At 40.5% G+C, this 20,261-nt stretch overlaps 1 protein-coding gene across 1 annotated transcript in view; it reads right to left on the bottom strand.

Annotated features, from left to right (window-relative positions):
* Positions 1-20,261, bottom strand: part of si:ch211-186j3.6 (neural-cadherin) — a 280,670-nt gene that overhangs the window by 127,912 nt on the left and 132,497 nt on the right. The window contains exons 16-18 of the mRNA XM_062390233.1: positions 16,454-16,597; positions 811-931; positions 407-569 (exon numbers count right to left, since the gene is read on the bottom strand). Coding sequence (XP_062246217.1) covers positions 407-569; positions 811-931; positions 16,454-16,597 — 428 coding nt within the window. The remainder of the gene's footprint in view (positions 1-406; positions 570-810; positions 932-16,453; positions 16,598-20,261) is intronic.

Raw genomic sequence — 20,261 nt, 5'->3', positions numbered from 1 at the left:
ACTGATTTCTGGCAAAAACAAACCTCAGTCACATCGGAATCTATTCTAGCAATAAGGTATAGATCAGCTTCAGGTCACCGCCTGAACAGCTATTCAACAAATTTAGATTAGCACTATTATTTAGTTGGTGGATGTAGTTGATTAATTCACAATATAGTGCAACAAACTACAGCGAAAGTTAAATCTTGTGCAACAGCTTCACATGTTGATGATCCAAGTACACTAGAAAACCTACAAATTAAGACACAGAATTGTATTGAAATGCAGATTGTCCTCAAGCATGCTTAGATTTAATGAACAATTTTGTTCTTTCGGGCTGATGGGTTAAACTTTAGGAAATAGTCAATTGCAAGTTAATAAAAACTCCAAAGATTGAATGTACAGCTGAACAATAACTGGACGGTACCTGTAACACAAACACTGGGGAACCATCCAGCTCCTCTGTAACGCTGCCGTAGTATTCGTTAACGGTAAACACTGGCGCCTCGTCATTCTTGTTGACCACGTTTACCGTCACCGTGGTGTAATCTTCCCACTTCCCATCTGACGCCAGCACATGAAGCTTGTACCTGAGCAAAAATGTCCACTTTGTCAGGAGCAGTCAAACAATAAACAAACGTTTATATCAAAATGGACTTACATATCTGTCCTCCCTCACTTAAACTACTTTGGTATGATTTTAAGTCTCAGAAGTGAACTTTAAAGCAAAAAAAAACAACAGGGAATATAGCATCATGTATTTGAGATAAAATCCGTTGACAAGCATTTAACCGGTGGTTCAAAGGATTCTTCCCTGGGGTTTGTTCCTACCTTTTGTTTTGTTCATAGTCTAGAGTCTGGGCGATAAAGATAGTGCCCACTTCGGGTTCCACATCAAATACCCCTCCTGTGTTCCCAGAGGTGATCTGGTAGCGCAGTTTAGCGTTTCCACCTGTAGATCAATAGAAGATGGGGGTGAATGAGGAAGGGAAGTTAGTGTAAATGAAGCTTAGACCTTGGCGCAGTAGAGTGCAGCAATTTTTGTTTAAGCTGTTCTGGAGAGAAAAGTCAGGATTTGATCTATTCGTGCCATCAGGAGCTTTCATGAAAACCTGATACCACCTGATTTGGAAGTCCCTATCTATCCCTATCTCCCCTATCACCTGCTGTGGCTGTTGGAAGCAGATATGGAGTCTTTGGTGTGATCTGATTGGTATTAGTCTTTCAACAACAGATAACCTCTGCCCTTACATAGGTGTTTACTACAACTGCATTAGAGAAGCACCATCATGACAGGACATATAGAAAGCACAGTCAGACATTTCAGCAAGTGTGTAGCAACTGTTGTACCTTTGTTGTTTTGTTGTGTCACACAAATCAATCTCTGTAAGATTTTAGGCAATCCTGATTAAAACTCAATCAATTCTACAGCAGTTTTTGTACAGAAATTCAATTGAAGTTTCAAAACTATTATTTGTCTAAACCACAGGTTGGTTTTAATGGCACTTTGTAAGACTTAAAGGACAATTAATTATGAAGACATTTTGTGGTAAAAAATGGTGATGAGGGCTATATCAAAAATTTCAAAGCAAAATGTAAAATCTCCTGCAGCTAAGGCAGGTGCTGAAAATGTATTTTCATTCAAAAGTACAGAAATTCTGGCTTTTTAGCCATCAAAAGCTGATTACAATGACATTTCATATTTTGTTTGGGGGGGGGGGGGTATGAGCAGGAATCAAAGCCAGAACACTTGAGCGAAGGAATATATTTAAAGTATTCAAAACAAAAAGGAGAGAAATGGGGTTAAAACTATATATCCACAAAAAGCCACAAATGCAAACAGAAATGTGTCTTCTCTGATGCGGGTGGGGTAACCCATGTGATAAGTACTATCTTTATTGTCAACGCCGTTATGTATTAATTTATCGTGTCAGACTTTTGAAGGCTAGGACTAAGGCTATAACATATGAAGGCTGAAAATTGGATCATAGAGGGAAATGTGTGATGAAAGCCATTCACAGTGGGTACCTGCCATGGCTTGTCTACTAAAGCTGGTAAACACTGCCTTTCTAGATGTTTCTGACAGTGTGCATGAGTTTAGTTTTCCATGGTTTCATTACCATACTTGTTGAGGAGTGGCAGCACAGAGCTCGCTTTTGAATTTAAATAGAACAGTATCAGCTTTAACTTGTAAAGGTGATTAAGCTTTAATGCATTTCGCCACGGTGCCATAACTAAGTGAACTTACTGGCACGGGTGTGACAACAGAAATCATTCCAGTGGTTTTTATATAAAAATGTTAATCAATTCAATGCAATTTCAGTGAGGTCTAGAGTCTAGACCTTTGATTAGATATAAAAAATAGGTTCCACCGTGACCGAGACTTTCACATAGCTATCACTTGTAATGGTGTAATATGGGGTCCAGGAAAAACTAAAACAAGACTATACTCGTTTTGACCAAAGCCTGTACAAGTACGAAGTGTCAAAACATGATTGAAATCCAGTAATCAATTAATAGACAAATAATATTCAATTGGTCAAAGCTATTTAAAATCCTATTACTGTGAAGTACAACCCCCCCCCCCCCCCTTTATATTTCCATGTGCTGTGTCCCTTCATCGCGTAATGTTCTCTTTACTTGCTCGGAGAAGTAGTTTTAATGAAGTATATTAAATGCTGATCAACACAACGTTCCCTCTCAATGCAATTACTGGTGAAAGCAAGGTCTGCATCTCAATCACCACTGCATCTACCATCCCTCATGTTTTTATGGAAGAGAGAAACCTCTGAAAATGAGATGGGATTCACAGCTTATTAGCAAGATGAAAGTCAAGGAAGGAGAGAGGACAATGCTTTTATCCAGATCGTTTTGTAGCCTCTCTGTTGGCGTTTTAAATGAGACAATAGGGACATATGCAATTGCATCTCTTGTTTTATTCGCTCACTGTTAGTTGATGATTTTTTTTCTTGCTGTCTCAATCGCTTAAGTATTTAGAAAACTGGTGAGACCCAAAGGACAGAAGAAACAGCACTGGGAGTAAAACAATCCTTAAAAGAAACAAACAAATTGAGAGAAAATTAATGTTGTTCCCCAAGTGTGCCAATTTCAAAAACTCTGTTTATCTTTTGAGGTACTGCACGTACACACACACACACACACACACACACACACGCTCTTCAGAGGACATTGTGCTGACTTATCCTAATTACTTTTTAGCTTTGACAAATAGGAAAAGGAAAACTTAAAATGAAAACATGACTTTTAGGTAAGTACTCTATGATTGTGTCATAGTTGCATACTGATAGTAATGTAAACTAGATAATTTCGAATGGGTGCCTTCTGCGTCCGGGTCGAAATGAGACTTTTTGTTTTTTGGGGAAGAGAGACAGACTGGCTGCTTTAAAAGAGAGAGAGAGAGAGAGACTGGTTTAAGAAAGAGAGAGCGACTTGATCAGTAGGGGGCGCTATCACTAACACTGCATACACTCATAGGTCTCTTCAGGTCAGGGCTCTGATCCTGTGACAGAATTTTGGGGTCGATTGCTCATAGTTAATATTCAAACTGACCACTAGGTGGCACTATCACTATTAGTGTATATGCAGTCATAGTCGTGCCTTGATCAGATGTTGACTCTGATCATGTGACAGAATTTTGGGGTCGATTCGTAAAAACGTTATTTTCACCCTGACCACTAGGTGGCTCTATCCCTATCAATGAATACACCCTAATATATCTGTTCAGGTCTGGAATCTGATGAAGTGTGTCCAATTTGGGGCCAATTGCTCAAACTTAGTTTTCAGACCAACCACTAGGTGTCGCTATCACTATCAATAAATACACACTAATATATCTGTTCAGGTCTGGAATCTGATGAGGTGTGTGTGATTTGGGTCCGATTGCTCAATCTTCATTTTCCCAACGACCACTAGGTGTCGCTATCACTATCAATAAATACACACTAATATATTTGTTCAAAAGCAATTTTAGGTTGCTATTGGTTTTGAACTCACAACCAGTCCATCATTGAGTCAGCAGCTCAACCCACTGATCCAATTGTATTGACCTTAAACATCAATGACAATTGAATATTTAAAGAGTTTAAAGTTCTCCTTCTGAAAGACACAGAAAATGACAATGTTAAATTTCTGCCCTCAGTTGGACTTGAACCCTCGACCTCTGAGTTACTAACCCTCTTCTTTAACCACTAGAGTACCTATGCTGTTGAACAACACCTTTGAAGTGGCTAATATAAAGATCCCCCTTTCCCCCTCTGGCCCCCCTCCTCAGCATGTGTATCTTCACTAACGACGCACCTGTGACACAGAGGACCTGAGGAGAAGTCCCAAACAAAATGCTCTAATTGAAAATCTATAACTCCTATCAGATAAATGACCATGAGAACCACAACACTTGTACGAACAAGTACATATCTATATAATTATTTAGAGCCAAAAAATTAGGCCATGCGAGCAGTTTAGAAATGTAGTTCTCATTTCATAAATCTCCTCCTTTTCCTATCATTAGTTTTAAATGAAGAGACATTTTTCCACCCTCTAGCACCGTCATCAAACAAATACTTGTTACTCAAAAACTACAAGTCCTATCTGGAAAATGAAAACATTTTGAGAATCACAAGAGTTTACACTACAACCAGAAATATATTTTAGAGTCGTGAGAGCTGAGAAATGGCGCCGTGGGAGCGATTTACGTTTTATTTTTCAGTTTTAATCTTTTCAGAAAAATCTTCAGAATTAACATGTGGCTCCAATGGGAGAAGGATCTGGAAAAAAATCCTAGATTTCTCGTGGCGGAATTAAGCACTGGTCTGAGGGATTTGAGAGTGACATGCCTGCGAAGGAAACAATCTCACCACCTCAAATATCTAAAAATCATGTCTCCGTTTGGGGAATTGAGAGCAGTTTTAGTGCACCTGGGGTACCTGGAAAATATATTTTTCTCACTCTCGTTCTTTGTGGGTGAGAGACCTTGACTCTTATTCTGCGTTTTCGGCCACGTTACTGCGATCTATGAGCGAACTGTTGGACGAAATTCTTATAAAAATAATAGCACACTATTCGACGTAATTCCGCAGGTTTATTTGTGGGTCTCGTGAATGTGCGACAAAATTTGTGGGAGGAGAAGCGGTCCAAACTTTTAGGCAGAAGAAGTAAGAATAATAATAAGTATACAGAATAGTAATATGTAGTGCATTGCATGGCATTGTGCCGCATTGTGCCGCATTGTGCCGCCTAGGCACCCATAATAATAATAATAATAAGTATACAGAATAGTTATATGTAGTGCATTGCACTACATGGCGTTGCGCCATGCAATGCACTGCCTAGTGGTGCCTGCACCACTAGGCAGTGCATTGCATGGCATAGGCACGTGCGCAACGCGCACGTTGGCGCGTTGCGCCATGCAAAGCATTACATTGATTGTGAGTCAATCAATATATCTTAAAGCATTGTGCCGCCTAGTGGTGCCAGCCACTAGGCGGCACCCATAATAAGTGACGGGGAATAGTAATATGTACCACTAGGTCCATGCTTTGCAGGGCAAATTAAATTATTAAATTATTATGGGTGCCACTAGGCGGCACCCACAATAATTTGACACTGACAGACAGCTGAGTTGGAGTGGACACTGTTTCTATTCTTCTGACATGAATCAAATGTCTGGTTGTGTAATTTACATAAGCATCATAGGTGAGAAGTTTAAATAGCGTCCGTAGAGCCAACGCAAACACTGCCAGTTACTGATTCATAAACTGATTTATAGCATCTACCAATAAAACACACATGCAGACAACTCTTGAATGATTTCTTCCAACCTTCCCTTCACATTTTATCACATAAGCAACCACTGTAATATTTATACTTACAACCTTATAGTAACATTTTGAATCAATTCCATTGTAAGAAATAACTAGTAAACATCCCATTACAGTGAATATTCAATGATGCTGGGTATACTGTTGTTGACAGCTCACGGTTGCTGGTTGTCGAAATAACGCAACGCCCTGTCTGGGTTTTCCAGGTGAAGAGCGATCAGGAATAAAGAGTGTCAAAACAAGCAGCAGAAAGATTTGTCACTGTAAACAGAGCAACACAGAAAGGCTGACTCCCACCTGCTGTCTACGCAGAGAGACAAAGAAACCAGATCTTGCCAAAGCAACTCGTGTCAGATGGAGTAAAAGCTATGTGCACCGGACTGGAATCACTGGTCCGGTGGAGAAAAAGAGGCCATAGTAGCATGGAACCTGAATAACATCTTGAGACAACGCTTTAAGGTTTGCCTTAACATTACACATCACAATGAAAAGGTATTTGAGAAGCGTTGCTTTAGAGGAATAGCCGTTTCTGAGTGAGATGCAATGCACACCTAGTGGACAGAAAAAGTCCTGAAATGACTGAGTGTATGACGAGGATAAAAGGTTTGCAATGCAGCAGTGAATGTGTGCGTCCCATAAATTCTCCACTGTGTATTTTAGACCCCAATGCTGTGCCATATATCAACTGTTTGTTCATGGGAAAGCCATCTCCGTAGAAAAACTAAATTTAATTGTAAAGGAAGTGAGTCTTTATGTCTGAAAATGTTTTCATTAGAGATCTTTAAGGGCCTGTGATCTGTATGATGATATCTTGAAGATCGATGAGAAGACTGATTGAAATTGTGACTGATATTAATTCCAAAGCAGGCCTTTCTAATGTTTGGTTTCTGAGAAAAAAATTATGCTTCAAATTATGCTTCTATCTTTAGGTTCATGCAATGATATTAAACAGATGGTGCCGATCAGTTACTGTTATTTATCATATCTATATAATACTGTATAAGTTGGCTATATTTGCTATGCGATTTGCAAATTACTGGCAGAAGATAAAAATCACATCTCTATCTACTGCTTTTGCTCTTCCACTTACTTAAACCTGTATGCAGCCCACAACCTCTGGGTTTGATTTTAGAGACTTGCTGCTAATAACCATTCTCTGGACTCAAGGAAGTCTTTTACACATACATTCATACACCTACTAAATAAGTGTTTTCCTGTGATCTCATGTGAGTGTGTATCCGTTCAGGATAGAAAAAGCGAAATGTGACCTGCAGGCCTCTGCACCCATAAATGCTGGATAATATGATGAGTTTGTCCTCTACCCTCTCCTATTCATCTTCACATACACAACACGCCTCCCTCTTCTCAGAATTGTTTTTCTGATTCAGTATTTCTAAGAAAACTCGATCCACTTCACAATGAACACATCACTCGCTGTAGCCCTGCATGTGTGTGTGTGTCACTGCGTGTGCATGCATGTATGTGTGCATCTGTGTGTGATAAAACACACTGTGTTTAGAGAGGCACTTGTGTGTCAATACTTCATCAACACTTAGTGTTGTCAATCAGGAGGTGAGTGTGTTGTAAGCTGAAATATTTAATGATTCCTTTCTAGACAGAAAATGAGAAAACGTTTCCAGGTCCGAATATTGACCAGCTCTGACTTTCAAACTGAACCCTCACCAACTGATGGGCAGAGTTTAAGATTGGCTTAATAAAAACACACAGTAAATACATATATGGTTTGCACAGTTATGTCAGCTTGAACTGTGGGTACAATATCCACACTGACATTCACATTGAAGAAAGGAACCATTTTCCCAACTGAAAAGAAGGCACGCATATAAAGGGGCCCAGATGTTGATCCATTGAGGTGCAAGGTAGTGTCAACAATTCAGACTGAACTAAAGGAGCAGTTTTTAAAGGACAGTGGACATTCACCTGCACCTCGTTGGTGAGAGGTTTATCTTTCACACACATGTTCAATTGTAGGATTCAATTGCTGGAATGTCTGATTCAAATCTAATCAGATTTCATTCAAATCGTTCATGTTATTTTTATGAGAGAAACATCTTATTTTTTACAAAACATCCGATCATCACTAGAGCTGTACTTTGCTCTGGTACTCAATATATGAACAAAAAAACATGAAAAAGCAAAAGAGGAGGGGAGTGTCTGGCTGAAACTGAGACAAACACGAAACAAGAGGACAAACTATGGGTCTTGGAAGTTATTGCAAGCTTCTCTTGTTTTAGTCTCCGTCTTCTCACACTCAACATCGATTATATACCTTTGATTTCCAGTTGGCATTGTGGATGCAGCCCGAGCGTCCCCAGTTAAACAGGCTGGCTTTGTAATGTTTCTTTATAAATGCATCTCAAATCAGCGGGAGCGTGACTGATGAACAAAAGGACGTTTTCTGCCTTTTCATCTGTACTAGTAATGAAATGGATTGGTAGAAAATAACTCTCTTTGCATTCAAAGGCTACAAACAGCTAAAGGCAACTGAAAATGTGGAATGTTTTCTTGTGTGTTACTTAATGCTTGAGTTGACATTGTGAGTCAATCAATAAATAAAATGACAAGGTGAGATTTATATTCATTGGCTCTCTTGCACAAGTGCCTATCCAACTCTTAAAGCCTGAATGGACTTCACAAACACCTTTGACACAGTTCATCAGCACCATAAAAGCTGAGTGAAATGGACATCATCCTAGGTGTGATCCACTGGGTCCTTTCATTTCTGACAGGGAGACACCAAGTGGTCAGAATCAATGATCAGCTCGCCTCTTCTCAAACCGTCTCCACTGGAGCCCCAGAGGGTTCTGTAATCTCACCTGCGCTCCTCACGCTGTTCTATGACGACTGCAGGAGCTCAGACCCAGAAATAACCTCCATCAAATACTCTGATGGCACAGTCACTGTGGATACCACTGTGAAGAATAGTTACAAGCTGAGATGGACACTTTCTCAAAGAGGTGAAGGGAAGATAACCATGACCTTAAAACATCTCTCTTGGGACTTCCGGTTGGTGAGTGGAATGGAGTAGTCGTGTTTCTTCGGGCACCCGCCACACAGTCTCCTTTTTGACCATAAGTCAATTTAAATGATCCCAACTTAGCTGCAACTTAACACTAAACGGCGCCCAAACAAGCTTTTCGCCCAACAACATGTCGTCCAGACCAAGCAAGCCGTCGAAAAAATCTGAACAAGCTGCCCCACCGGACACTGCTATCGACAATGCTACGTAAGCCAGCATGCTAGCGGAGCTGAGAGCGGACCTGCTGACCAGACAAGACTCACTCTCTGTACGATTTGAGAACAAACTGGCGGGCATCGACGCAAAGTTAGATGGGATACAATCCACAGTAACGGACCATGAACAGCGAATCTCTGATTTGGAATCTGGGCTGAACCAGCTGCCGTTCCTGGAGGAAAAGGTAACCTCCATGAGTGAAAATAATGCAAAGCTGAGGGCCAAGCTAACTGACCTGGAGGGGAGGAGCAGACGGTGCAACGTGCGTCTCATAGGTGTGCCTGAAGCAGTCGAGGGGTCATGGCCGACCGCGTTTTTCTCTGGCTTTCTGGTGGACGTGCTGGGGAAAGATGTGCTGTCTTCCCCACCAGAGCTCGACAGAGCTCATCGCGCTCTCAGACCCAAACCAACGGCGGGGGAGAAACCGAGAGCCGTGATCGTCTGTTTTCACAACTTCCAGACCAAAGATTCTGTTATTCGCGCTGCCCGTAAAAAAAGATGCGAACTTAAATATGACGGCAAACCGGTCTACATCTATGAGGATTACTGCCCAGAGGTCCTGGACCAGCGGTCGGAGTATAACGCCCTCAATCTCAAGCCTTCACTTTTGTACCCAGCACGGCTGTTCATCAATGCTGAGGACGGGAGCAGACGGCGTCTCGCGTCAGTGAAGGAGGCGCAGCAACTTTTGGCCACACACCAGAAGCACTAAAAGACTGATGCAAGTTAAAGTAGGTTGAACTATCAATAGCCTATCCTAATCACATGTCATTGGATGGAACAGGTATGTGATTGCGTTTTGTTTAGCAGAACAAATATGGCTGTTCGTGTTCTGGTTTTAAATGATGCCAAAGTTATTTGTGGTTGCAATAAGTTGGGCTCACTGTTTTTATTTCAGCACTTCTGAATGGAACTGTTACATTGCATTGTTTTATCCTATATTGTTGTTACTCATGTCAAGCCTTTAAGTGCGTGTAACAATCTTGTTGAGACAGTCACACTGTGCCTTTTTACAAATTGACTTAAATTTTCTACCATTAGGACTACTGTGTGGCAGGGTGGGAGAATGGAGGAGAGGAACCCCGGGAGAATTTTGCTAAGGGAACATGGCACTTTTGTGCAAGGGTTGTGGGTGGGTGTGGGGTGGGGAACTGGGGGGCACTGTGAATGTGTTTGTGGGCTGGGGAGGGGGTTGGGGTCTCACACTGTCTCTTATGTTTTTTTTTTGGTTTTCTCCTTTTTTTTTTTTTTTTTTTTATCTCTCCCTTTTCCCTTGTCTCAGATATAACCAGATATTTCACTATGCTATACAAGATAATCCATCACTCAGGCCTACATGGAAAGTAAAAAACTATGAATAACATTCGTTTTATATCGTGGAACGTCAAGGGGGCAAACCAGGCCACCAAAATGAATAAGATCATGTCTCATCTTCAGGATTTGAAAGGTGATGTAGTTTTCTTGCAGGAGACACACTTACGCAATAACGAGGTCCTGCGTATTAAAAGGGGTAGGTTTAGCCATTTATATCATTCAAAGTTCAATGCGAGGGCCAGGGGCACTGCCATTTTGATTCAAACCAACAACCCATTTGAACCAGAGAGAGTTGTAGCTGATCAGGCTGGTAGATTTGTTGTTGTGACGGGAAAGCTGTGCAGCTCTCAGGTTATCTTAGCTTGTGTCTATGCACCAAACTGGGACAATAAACATTCATATCCAAGTTTTTCAATTCCATCCCCAACATTGAAACATATCACATCATTGTTGGGGGGATTTTAATTTTGTACAAGATCCCGTTTTAGACAGATCCTCCTCTAGACCATACTCTATTAATAATTCTGCCAAACTACTAACCTCCACTGCAAGTGAGTTGGGCTTGTCAGACCCATGGCGATCTAAGTTCCCAAATAAAAAATCCTTCTCTTTTTTTTCGCATGTCCACCATTCTTATTCTCGAATAGACTTTTTTCTCTTAGACAACAGACTTATTTCTAATGTACACTCATGCGAGTACCACAGCATTTTAATCTCAGACCATGCTCCCACATCGCTAGACATACAATTTCCCAATTACAGCCGCATCTTAAAACCATGGCGATTTAATTCACATTTATTATCCGATAACCCCTTTGTAGCCTTCCTGAGATCTAATATACAACTATTTTTTGAAATTAATGATACACCAGAAGTATCAAAAGGAACCTTGTGGGAAGCTTTTAAGGAGTACTTGAGAGGACACATAATCTCCTACACAGCGCATCACAGAAAAAAGGCTAAGTCCAGACAAGAGGAACTGTCACAGAGCCTCTTGGAGATTGATGATAGATACTCTAATAACCCAGACCCGCTACTTTATAAAAAGCGTTTACAACTCCAAACTGAGTTTTATCTGAGACCTTTTATCTACAAATGAAGCAGAATTGCAACTGCTTAAGTCTAGACAGCGATTTTTTGAATCAGGGGACAAGACTGGAAAACTCCTTGCCCAGCAAGCCAGAGCCGCACCCGCCTCCAGGCTTATTCACAGTATTAGGTCCACACCAGGCGTTATTCTTACTGACCCAAAATCCATAAATGAAACATTTACCAAATTTTATTCTGATTTATATGCCTCTGACCATCCCCAGACCAGTACAGCCAGTGCTCTAAACAACATTGAGTTTCCCAGAGTGGAAGGAGAGCTGGTGCAGGGTCTGGCTAATCCAGTTTCAGCAGCTGAGATCATTAGTGCTATTGGTACTTTACAGAGTGGCAAGTCGCCGGGTCCGGATGGATTTACTGTAGAATTTTATAAGAGATTCGCCCTACTTGTCTCGGCAGTCTTGTGCGATGTATATAACGAGGCCTTGTCTCTCGGCCAGCTTCCTTCAACCCTGACTAATGCCACAATTACTCTTCTCTTAAAAAAAGATAAAGATCCTTTACTTTGCAGCAGTTTTAGACCTATACCTCTGTTAAATGTGGATTATAAAAATCATCGCTAAGATTTTGGCCCTGCGTCTTCAGGGGGTTCTCCCACAAATCATCTCACCAGACCAGACTGGCTTCATGCTGGGGAGGCACTCATTCCACAACACCAGAAGACTGTTTAACATTTTGAACATGCCCAGCTCCAGCACCCCCGAGGTAGTGGTGTCGCTGGATGCTGAAAAGGCTTTTGATAGGGTGGAGTGGGACTTTCTATTTGAGGTGATGGAGAGGTTTGGTCTAGGTTCAGGCTTTATTTCATGGGTGAAACTGTTGTACTCCACACCAGTAGCCTCGGTGCAAACTAACAATATAGTATCAAACCCCTTCCAGCTCCACCGCGGCACAAGGCAGGGGTGTCCACTATCCCCTTTATTATTTGCCATAGCTATTGAGCCCCTGGCCATCTGGCTGAGATCTGAGAATAGATTTGAGGGCGTCGCCCGTCAAGGTTCAGTGCACTAGCTTTCACTGTACGCAGATGATCTGCTTCTTTATGTATCAAATCCATCCACATCTCTCCCGATAATTCTTGACATCCTAAAGCAATTTGGCCAGCTCTCTGGCTACAAACTCAATTTCGGAAAAAGTGAGTTATTTGCGATTAATAACTTAGTTGGCGACTTGCCAGACAGCACAGCTCCCTTTAAAAGAGTGAACAACTGTTTTAAATATTTGGGTGTACTTATAGCAAGGTCTCTATCAGACACTTTCCAAAAAAATTTTGTCCCACTGCTTGGCAGAGTTAAGGAGGACTTTCATAGATGATCTACCTTGCCTCTATCGTTGGCCGGTAGGGTGAACCTCATCAAGATGACAGTTCTGCCAAAATTCCTTTACCTTTTCCAGCATATCCCTGTTCTTATCTCAAAAAAGTTTTTTGCTAAATTGGATAAGGCAATATCTAAATTTCTCTGGGCAGATAGACCTGTGCGTATGCAGAAAAGGTTATTGCAACTTCCTAAGAGCACAGGGGGCCTTGCTCTTCCCAATTTCTTATATTACTACTGGGCAGCCAATGTTCACAAGCACTTGTACTGGATTGATAAACCTGACACCGACCAGCCTGCCTGGGTCCACATTGAAAAGTTGTCATCTCGGGTCTCGCTGCGGTCTTGGCTGTGTTCCCCACTTCCTGTGTCGGCCACTGAAGCCAGTAATAATCCAGTAGTCAATCAGTCATTTAAGATATGGTTACAATTCAGGAAACATTTTGGCCTGCAGGGTCCCTCTATTCATGCCCCAGTATCCCATAATCACAGTTTTAAACCATCCATTATGGACTCTGCCTTTCATTTGTGGTCGGAGAGAGGTGTGGCATCTATCAATGACCTCTACGATAGTGGTATTTTCATGTCCTTCCGTGAACTATCGACTAAATTCGATCTCCCCTCATCTCACCTTTTTCATTTTTTTCAAATTAGACATTTTGCCCAAAAAAACTACCCTAGGTTCCCAAACATTCCCCCTAAAACTCTGTTAGATACCCTTCTCATGCTTAACCCCAACCAAAAAGGGAATATTTCCAGAATTTTTAACGCGATGGACGCCATTACTTCAGTCTACCCACAACAAACAAAACATCTGTGGGAGCAGGATCTGGGGCTCCATTTTGAAGAAGATCAGTGGGACAATATCCTTAAATAAGTCCACAACTCTTCTGTCTGTGCCCGACACGGGCTGATTCAATGTAAACTAATACATAGGACATACTACACCAATCATAGACTGTCTAAATTCTATCCCAATGTGGCTGACACTTGTAATAGATGCAACCAGTCCCCTGCCGATCTCATACACATGTTCTGGTCATGTCCAAAGCTTAAAGACCTCTGGTCCAAAATATTTGACACCCTTCAAATTGCTTACCATTTTGTGGCCGACCCCCATCCCCTTTCTGCCCTCTTTGGTATCCCACACAACAGCATTTTAACGACTGAGGCTCGACATTCTATGGCCTTTTGCACTCTGATGGCTAGGCGCTTAATTTTGTTGAACTGGAAGCACAGCTTCCCCCCATCCTACACTCGATGGGTTAAGGAAATTCTACACAACTTAAAATTGGAGAAGTTAAGATTCTCCCTCAAGGGCTCTCTGGGGAAATTTGGCCAAATTTGGAACCCATTGTTGTCCATTATAGACTCATTAGATATTACACCTGAGGAGTCGGATATCTGAGTTCTGCTGACGTACCACCAAATTTTACATTCCCAGAATGTTCTTTTCTTTAATTTACTCTCTTTGTTTTTTGTTTTGTTCCTAATCTTTATTTTTGTTTCTTTTTCTCTGTTCTCTTTTTTTTTTTTTTTTTTTCCTTTCTTTTCCCTTTACCTAGAGGTAGATATTGGTGGGATCTCCTACAGGAGAAGGATGTGTGGGTGGGTATGCGGGAGGAGGGCTGGAGGGTTAACGTAAAATGTAAAAAATTGGAAAAATGTGAGCATTGTAAAATATCTATTTCATGTTCTTACTTTGTATCTCTGTTGCTCAATAAAGAAATTTATAAAAAAAAAAAAAAAAAAAACATCTCTCTTGGCTTTGAGGAAACCCCTGAAAACTAAAATCTCTGCTCCCTCAAATTACCTTTACTGCTTTGAAATGGCTTGGATGTAACTTCACACCATTGCCTCAATTAGTATTGGCAAGTCTATGAATATGCTAATATGGCTTTGTGCCGACATCTGTCAGACTCATTAATGACTAGCTTGGGGTTTAACCTTTTTTATTACTGTTCATATATTAACATTTGTAAGTATGCTTGAACATATCATCTTAAACTGATTGTATCTGTTTGCAGAGGTCTGTTGTTTGTGCATAATTTGACACTTTTACAAAAAAAGCTCCTCCTGGACATATAACATTGTTTTAACTTTGTTTTGAATTCAATAGAATCTCTATTTAAAATACACTCTCCTCCCACATGTCCAAAAATCCATAAAATGAAAACTTAGAGATTTAATAATCAAAAAAATGATTTTTAAGTCGACACAACATGTTATCAATATGCGACAATCTAGTTATGTGTCTAACCTGAACAATGTGTCTAACCTCTGTGTGATGTCTGAATATAGATCCGTCAGCCTCTCCTGTTGAAGAGGAAACATGTTATGTTGACCCTCATTCAGCTTTATCTTGATGTCACCACTCTGTTACGTCCACTACAGTAACTTACGTTGCGTAATTGATTTGCATTGCTTTCATCTACCAGACTCCTCTCCAGTGGAACCAGCACCCACTCGGGTTCAGGAGCAAGGCACCATATCTACAACCAAAGTTTTGCTTGAATACCAGTTACATCTGGTGCCCCCCTCCTCTCTCTTCTCTCTATACAGTCTATGCTCTCCCCTTACCAATCTCCCTTCTCTCCTCCATCTCCCCCTGCTCGCCTCGTCCTGTCGAGTTGTGAAGAGTGGTTCTGCAACAGTCTGGTTCGGCCAGTGTTCTCTGCCTGTTGAAGGGGGGGATTTTTGGCTCCATACTTGAGTTTGCTCACTGTGGGAGCTGTTGGGTTTCTCTTTATTTCTGTAAGGTCTCGACTTTACTAAATGCCTTGAGATAATGTATGTTGTGATATGTTGCTTTTCAGATAGAGTTTAACTGAAATGATTTCAATTGGTTTTGTTGTTGTTAATTATAGAGATATTTGGTTGGAGTATTATCCAGTTTCTAGTTGCCTATGATTGGGAACATCTACAGTGCTCCAAAAATGACATTGTTATTCCTCAGGGTAATAATCATGAGCTGATGTGATGACAGCTGAGTCTCCACATGCACCACATCTGACACAAATCTTTACATTTCTCAAATGCTAATGTTTTTTCCTAATAAGTGCTTTCTTAAAAACAGCTAGAAAGGAAAAGTCAAGTAGTGAGGACCGATTTTTATATGAATACAACCTCCTACCTGAGCTCACAATAAATTGTCCTAAATTTCCAGGTGTATATAATATATTTTCTAGCAGTCAGAAATCATTAAACAAAAACAAATTATTACTTAAAAAATATTGCCACTATACTGCTGACATGGGGTTAGAAAAACATCAAAATACACCAGTCACATCAGCCATTTCAAAGGACTTGACTAAAGTGAAAAAATAATGTTTAGATGTCCAAACCGGTGAAGGTGCAGTTCAACACTTGAAAGACTATTTCTTTGCCTTACATCCAAAGGTTATATTAGATGTGTTCTTCTACAGTGACTGATTCACAATCATATATTGCTTCGTAGAGAAAACCATTCTTTCCTTCAGAGTAAAAGGGGGTCGCAAAACAGCATTGAAGTGAAAAGTAAATGTTCCTTGGGTGAGGAAAAATAGAAGCACTTCAGCAATGTGCTTGAGCGATGTGTTATATATATTATATTTTTATATATAGGACATTTATATACATATATACACATTATATATGCCACCTACCTTCGTCCCCATCATTGGCACTGACAGTGAGGATGGCAAAGCCAATGTCAGCATCCTCATCCACATCAACTTCATAGGTTGTCTGCGCAAAGACTGGTTTGTTATCGTTCACATCACTGATAAAAACACGAACGTACGCAGTGTCTGAAAGAGAGAAAAGGAGAGAAACAATCATAAACATGTGATTGCTCTTATTCTGTCAATGTGAACATGAACATCTGTCTCTCTCTCTCTTTGGATAGCAACACACACGTTTCCTCATGCATGCAGAGAACAACAAACAAAAATAACCATTTTTTCCCCTATCTACAAATTTTTAATTACATCCATCATCAGGCTTCTGTCTATTTCAGCATTAAATCCAGCTGTTTCTTCTTTTCTGCAGGATCTAACCGCTGGCTGAAGCGGGGAACAAAGCACCCTGAGGGCATCAGCGTAATGCTCTGTAGTTGAGCAACCAAACACACTCACTCCCTTTGATATTGCTATCAAAACGAGCATAATTTGCAATACACGCTTAAGATGAGATAAATAATTTAAGCCAGGGTGAAGGAGATTGTTTATAGTTCATAGCTCAGATAGGAAACTAAACCGCAAATGCCAGAGTTTTGCCAATGTTAACAATGTGTCAGATAGAGAAAGGAAGGTAGAGAGGGGTGGAGAAAGCACACCGACAGTGGATGAGCAGATGTACCAGCCTGCCATCTCATCATCCTCCCACTCATCCGCCAATGCTGTCTGTTCATTAATGGTTTTACAATTCTGCTCTCATTGAAAGGACGTGCAAAGTATCATAGCCCCAACCCCCCGCCCCATACATTAGCCTCCTCTGAGAACAGTGTTCATCATGTTGTACTGCGAGCACATGACGGCATTATGCTGCAATATTGGTCAGTGTGTGTTTAAATGGTCAGATGGAATTTTTCCGTATTAAGAAGCTTCATTTTTTTCACATAACCAATGTGATATGCATGCGAGTACTTTCAGCCTAAAAAACAATAATTAAAAGTAGTATTCCCATTGACAATAATGACGAATAGGATCAAATTCCATTCTCATCAACTCCTTAATCATAATGTAATATTGTAAGTTTACTTGTTTTAAGAAAGACCATCACATGTAAACATGCACTTTTTTATACTATCAAAAAGACAATGATTAGTAGTGTTAGCAACATGCTACCAGCCTGGCTACTGTCCAAAGCAAGACCAAAAAAACCTAGGAGACATCTTGATCTCGATGTGATGACCAAAGCAGAGTATTTAACCCCCAACTGTAAGAAGGGTTATTCTCTGTCACTATATTTACCATCTCTGTGTTTCCGTTATTCAGGGTGTTGCACAAGAGCGTGCTCTATGCTGTGTCTTTACTTGCACCCACCTGAGAATCCACTTCCTCTGGGTCAGATTTTGATTGTTACAGGTTGAATGCTTGAACAAGTGGGACCACAGTGGTCTCCATGTAGTGAAGGCCTATCTGAGGTTCAATCTTGTTTTAACTCGTCTTTCAATCACCCTCATCTTCACTGTCTTTGCATTCTCTGATAATGGGCCTTATTTTCTTCTCACTGTTACTCTGACTGCTCCCTAGTCCCCTACTTCCATTTCCTGAAAACAGCCACCAATAGTTACCAGCACAAACAAAAGCACACTCTGTGTTGGTTGTGCTCTGGCAGGTGCACTTCCTTTGTGCCATAAATCCGGCCTAGTTTTAACACAATAATGTGTTTGCGTTGGCAGAGCGAAAATTACAAATATGGTGAAAGCAGGTAAAATAAAATAAAAACAAAGAACAGAAGCAAGTGTAATTATGTCTGTTAAGTTCCCTCCAAGGTTGAACTTGATTGTACACAGTTGAAGGACACAAGCTTGTTATGATTTGTCAAGTATGACAAAATATATTTAAAAGTAGTATTCAATACAACCACATCAAATGAATCAATGTCTCACATAGTAATTGCAATGAGAAGCACCCTAGAGGTAAGGCCATTGTGTTCCTAGAGTTTTTAAAACAGCGAAGGCAGATAAATCAGTGTCAATCTTTTTTGTAGAACCAATGTTACTCTCATGTATTGGCATGCTGTTACAAATCAGTTTGTTTATCCACTTTTAAGGTGATCTGTCATTCAAGGTATAATTAATTATAGGTTCAAGAGATTGATGCGTGAAATTTGCTCATGCCACACTGAAATGATCTTGACTTCGACAACTGCAATTGCATGCAAATGTATGTGTGTTTGTGTTTTGATGTGTGCATCTGCATTTTCTATAATTTACCACCATTTGTCCCGGATAAATACATAAAAATATACCTTGAGAGATGGTCTGTTAATAATCTATGATCATATTTATTATAAAAAAAATATCCTGGTCTGTCTTGCTGCTTCTTCAACACCTCTCCATCCACCAATCTGCCTAAACATCTGTTCGTTCTTCATGTCTCTATTCTACCATTGGAGCATGCATGCATTTCGTCTGGCAGCAAATGAGAGAGAAATGGAGAGTGGAGGAAGAGAGGGAGCAGACTGAGAGAAGAAGACGGCTGATGGTCCTCGAGTAAGAAGAGAAGAACAGATGTAGGACAGAGACAGAAAGAGGAAAACTGCCTTCACTAAACATTCAGAGTCTTAAATCAAGTCTACAGAGCAGCTGTGTGCAGCCCTCTCCTCCTTTGTGTTCATCCTCTTTTTCGCTCATTTATCAGCAAACACATAAACTGTTACAACCTTAATAGCAACTGAATTTTACTGAATTCTGCAAGGACATTCGTTTTCAATCACATGAATCTGTCATTTATTTGAAACCTGACGATTCTATAAATTGTATAATGACATGAATGTTTGAAAACTGTAAGATCCTGTATGTAAAGCTTTTTTTTGAAACGATAGGAGTAAATGTCATGGTTCTTCCCCTTTGAGGGACTTTTGATTTGTCATGGATTTGTTTTGAATTGATTGACATTTTTGAAGTTTGTAATGTCTGAAAGATTTAAATCTGATTGCATTTTGAAAAAAGTATCTCTGTGCAGACGTTTGGTATCAGTTATGGATTTAGAAATTATTGGTTCCAGGAAAATCCTTGTGTTCACACATTCTGATTTTCTTTCCTTTAGTGCAGATGCATTAGAAGTAGCTAAATTATATTCATTGAAATTGCTAAGAATGCTGAATAAAAAAATTGTAACTGACGTGATCTGCAGTGTCAATACTAAGAAGTGCAAAAAAGTTACAATCACACGTACTCGCAATAAATCTAAATTTACAATAATTTCCCGCTGAGCCCGCTGAGCCTGCTCACTGACTTCTAATGCCTCACTGTCAAAGGATATCAAGTTTGCAATAATTCTCTTAATCAAATACAGTGACAGGTCAGCGGTGGAGTAGTGAGCCCCAAGCTTACAGAGCAGGACTAACACACTGCAGTCTCAAACTAGATGTAGCATTTGTATGAGAATGGTTTGTGTGGAGCTTCATGGCATAGTTTGTGTGGCAGAGCAGAGGCCACAGCGTTTGATACCAGGGAGTAAAGCACCCTGTGATTTGATTCAACTGGGGGTGGAATAGGTTCGCTGGGTTTGTTATAACTATGGACATTGTCATCGAGGCAGGAAGGATCAGGGTCTCACCCACTACCAAGAATGACACAAGGAAACGGCTGCATTTTTCTCATGTCTTTACTTACAGATTATTGGCAGTCAGCTACAGCATGACCCAACAATTTGCCTAAGCTTTCTTCTAGGGCTGTATCACACGTTGTTTTCTCCTTGCTGCAACCAAACTGAATTTCCCATCTGTACAACATTTTTCACA

Source organism: Platichthys flesus, chromosome 1, assembly GCF_949316205.1.
Source record: "Platichthys flesus chromosome 1, fPlaFle2.1, whole genome shotgun sequence".
Taxonomy (NCBI): Eukaryota; Metazoa; Chordata; class Actinopteri; order Pleuronectiformes; family Pleuronectidae; genus Platichthys; species Platichthys flesus.
This window is presented reverse-complemented; position numbering and strand designations above follow the sequence as displayed.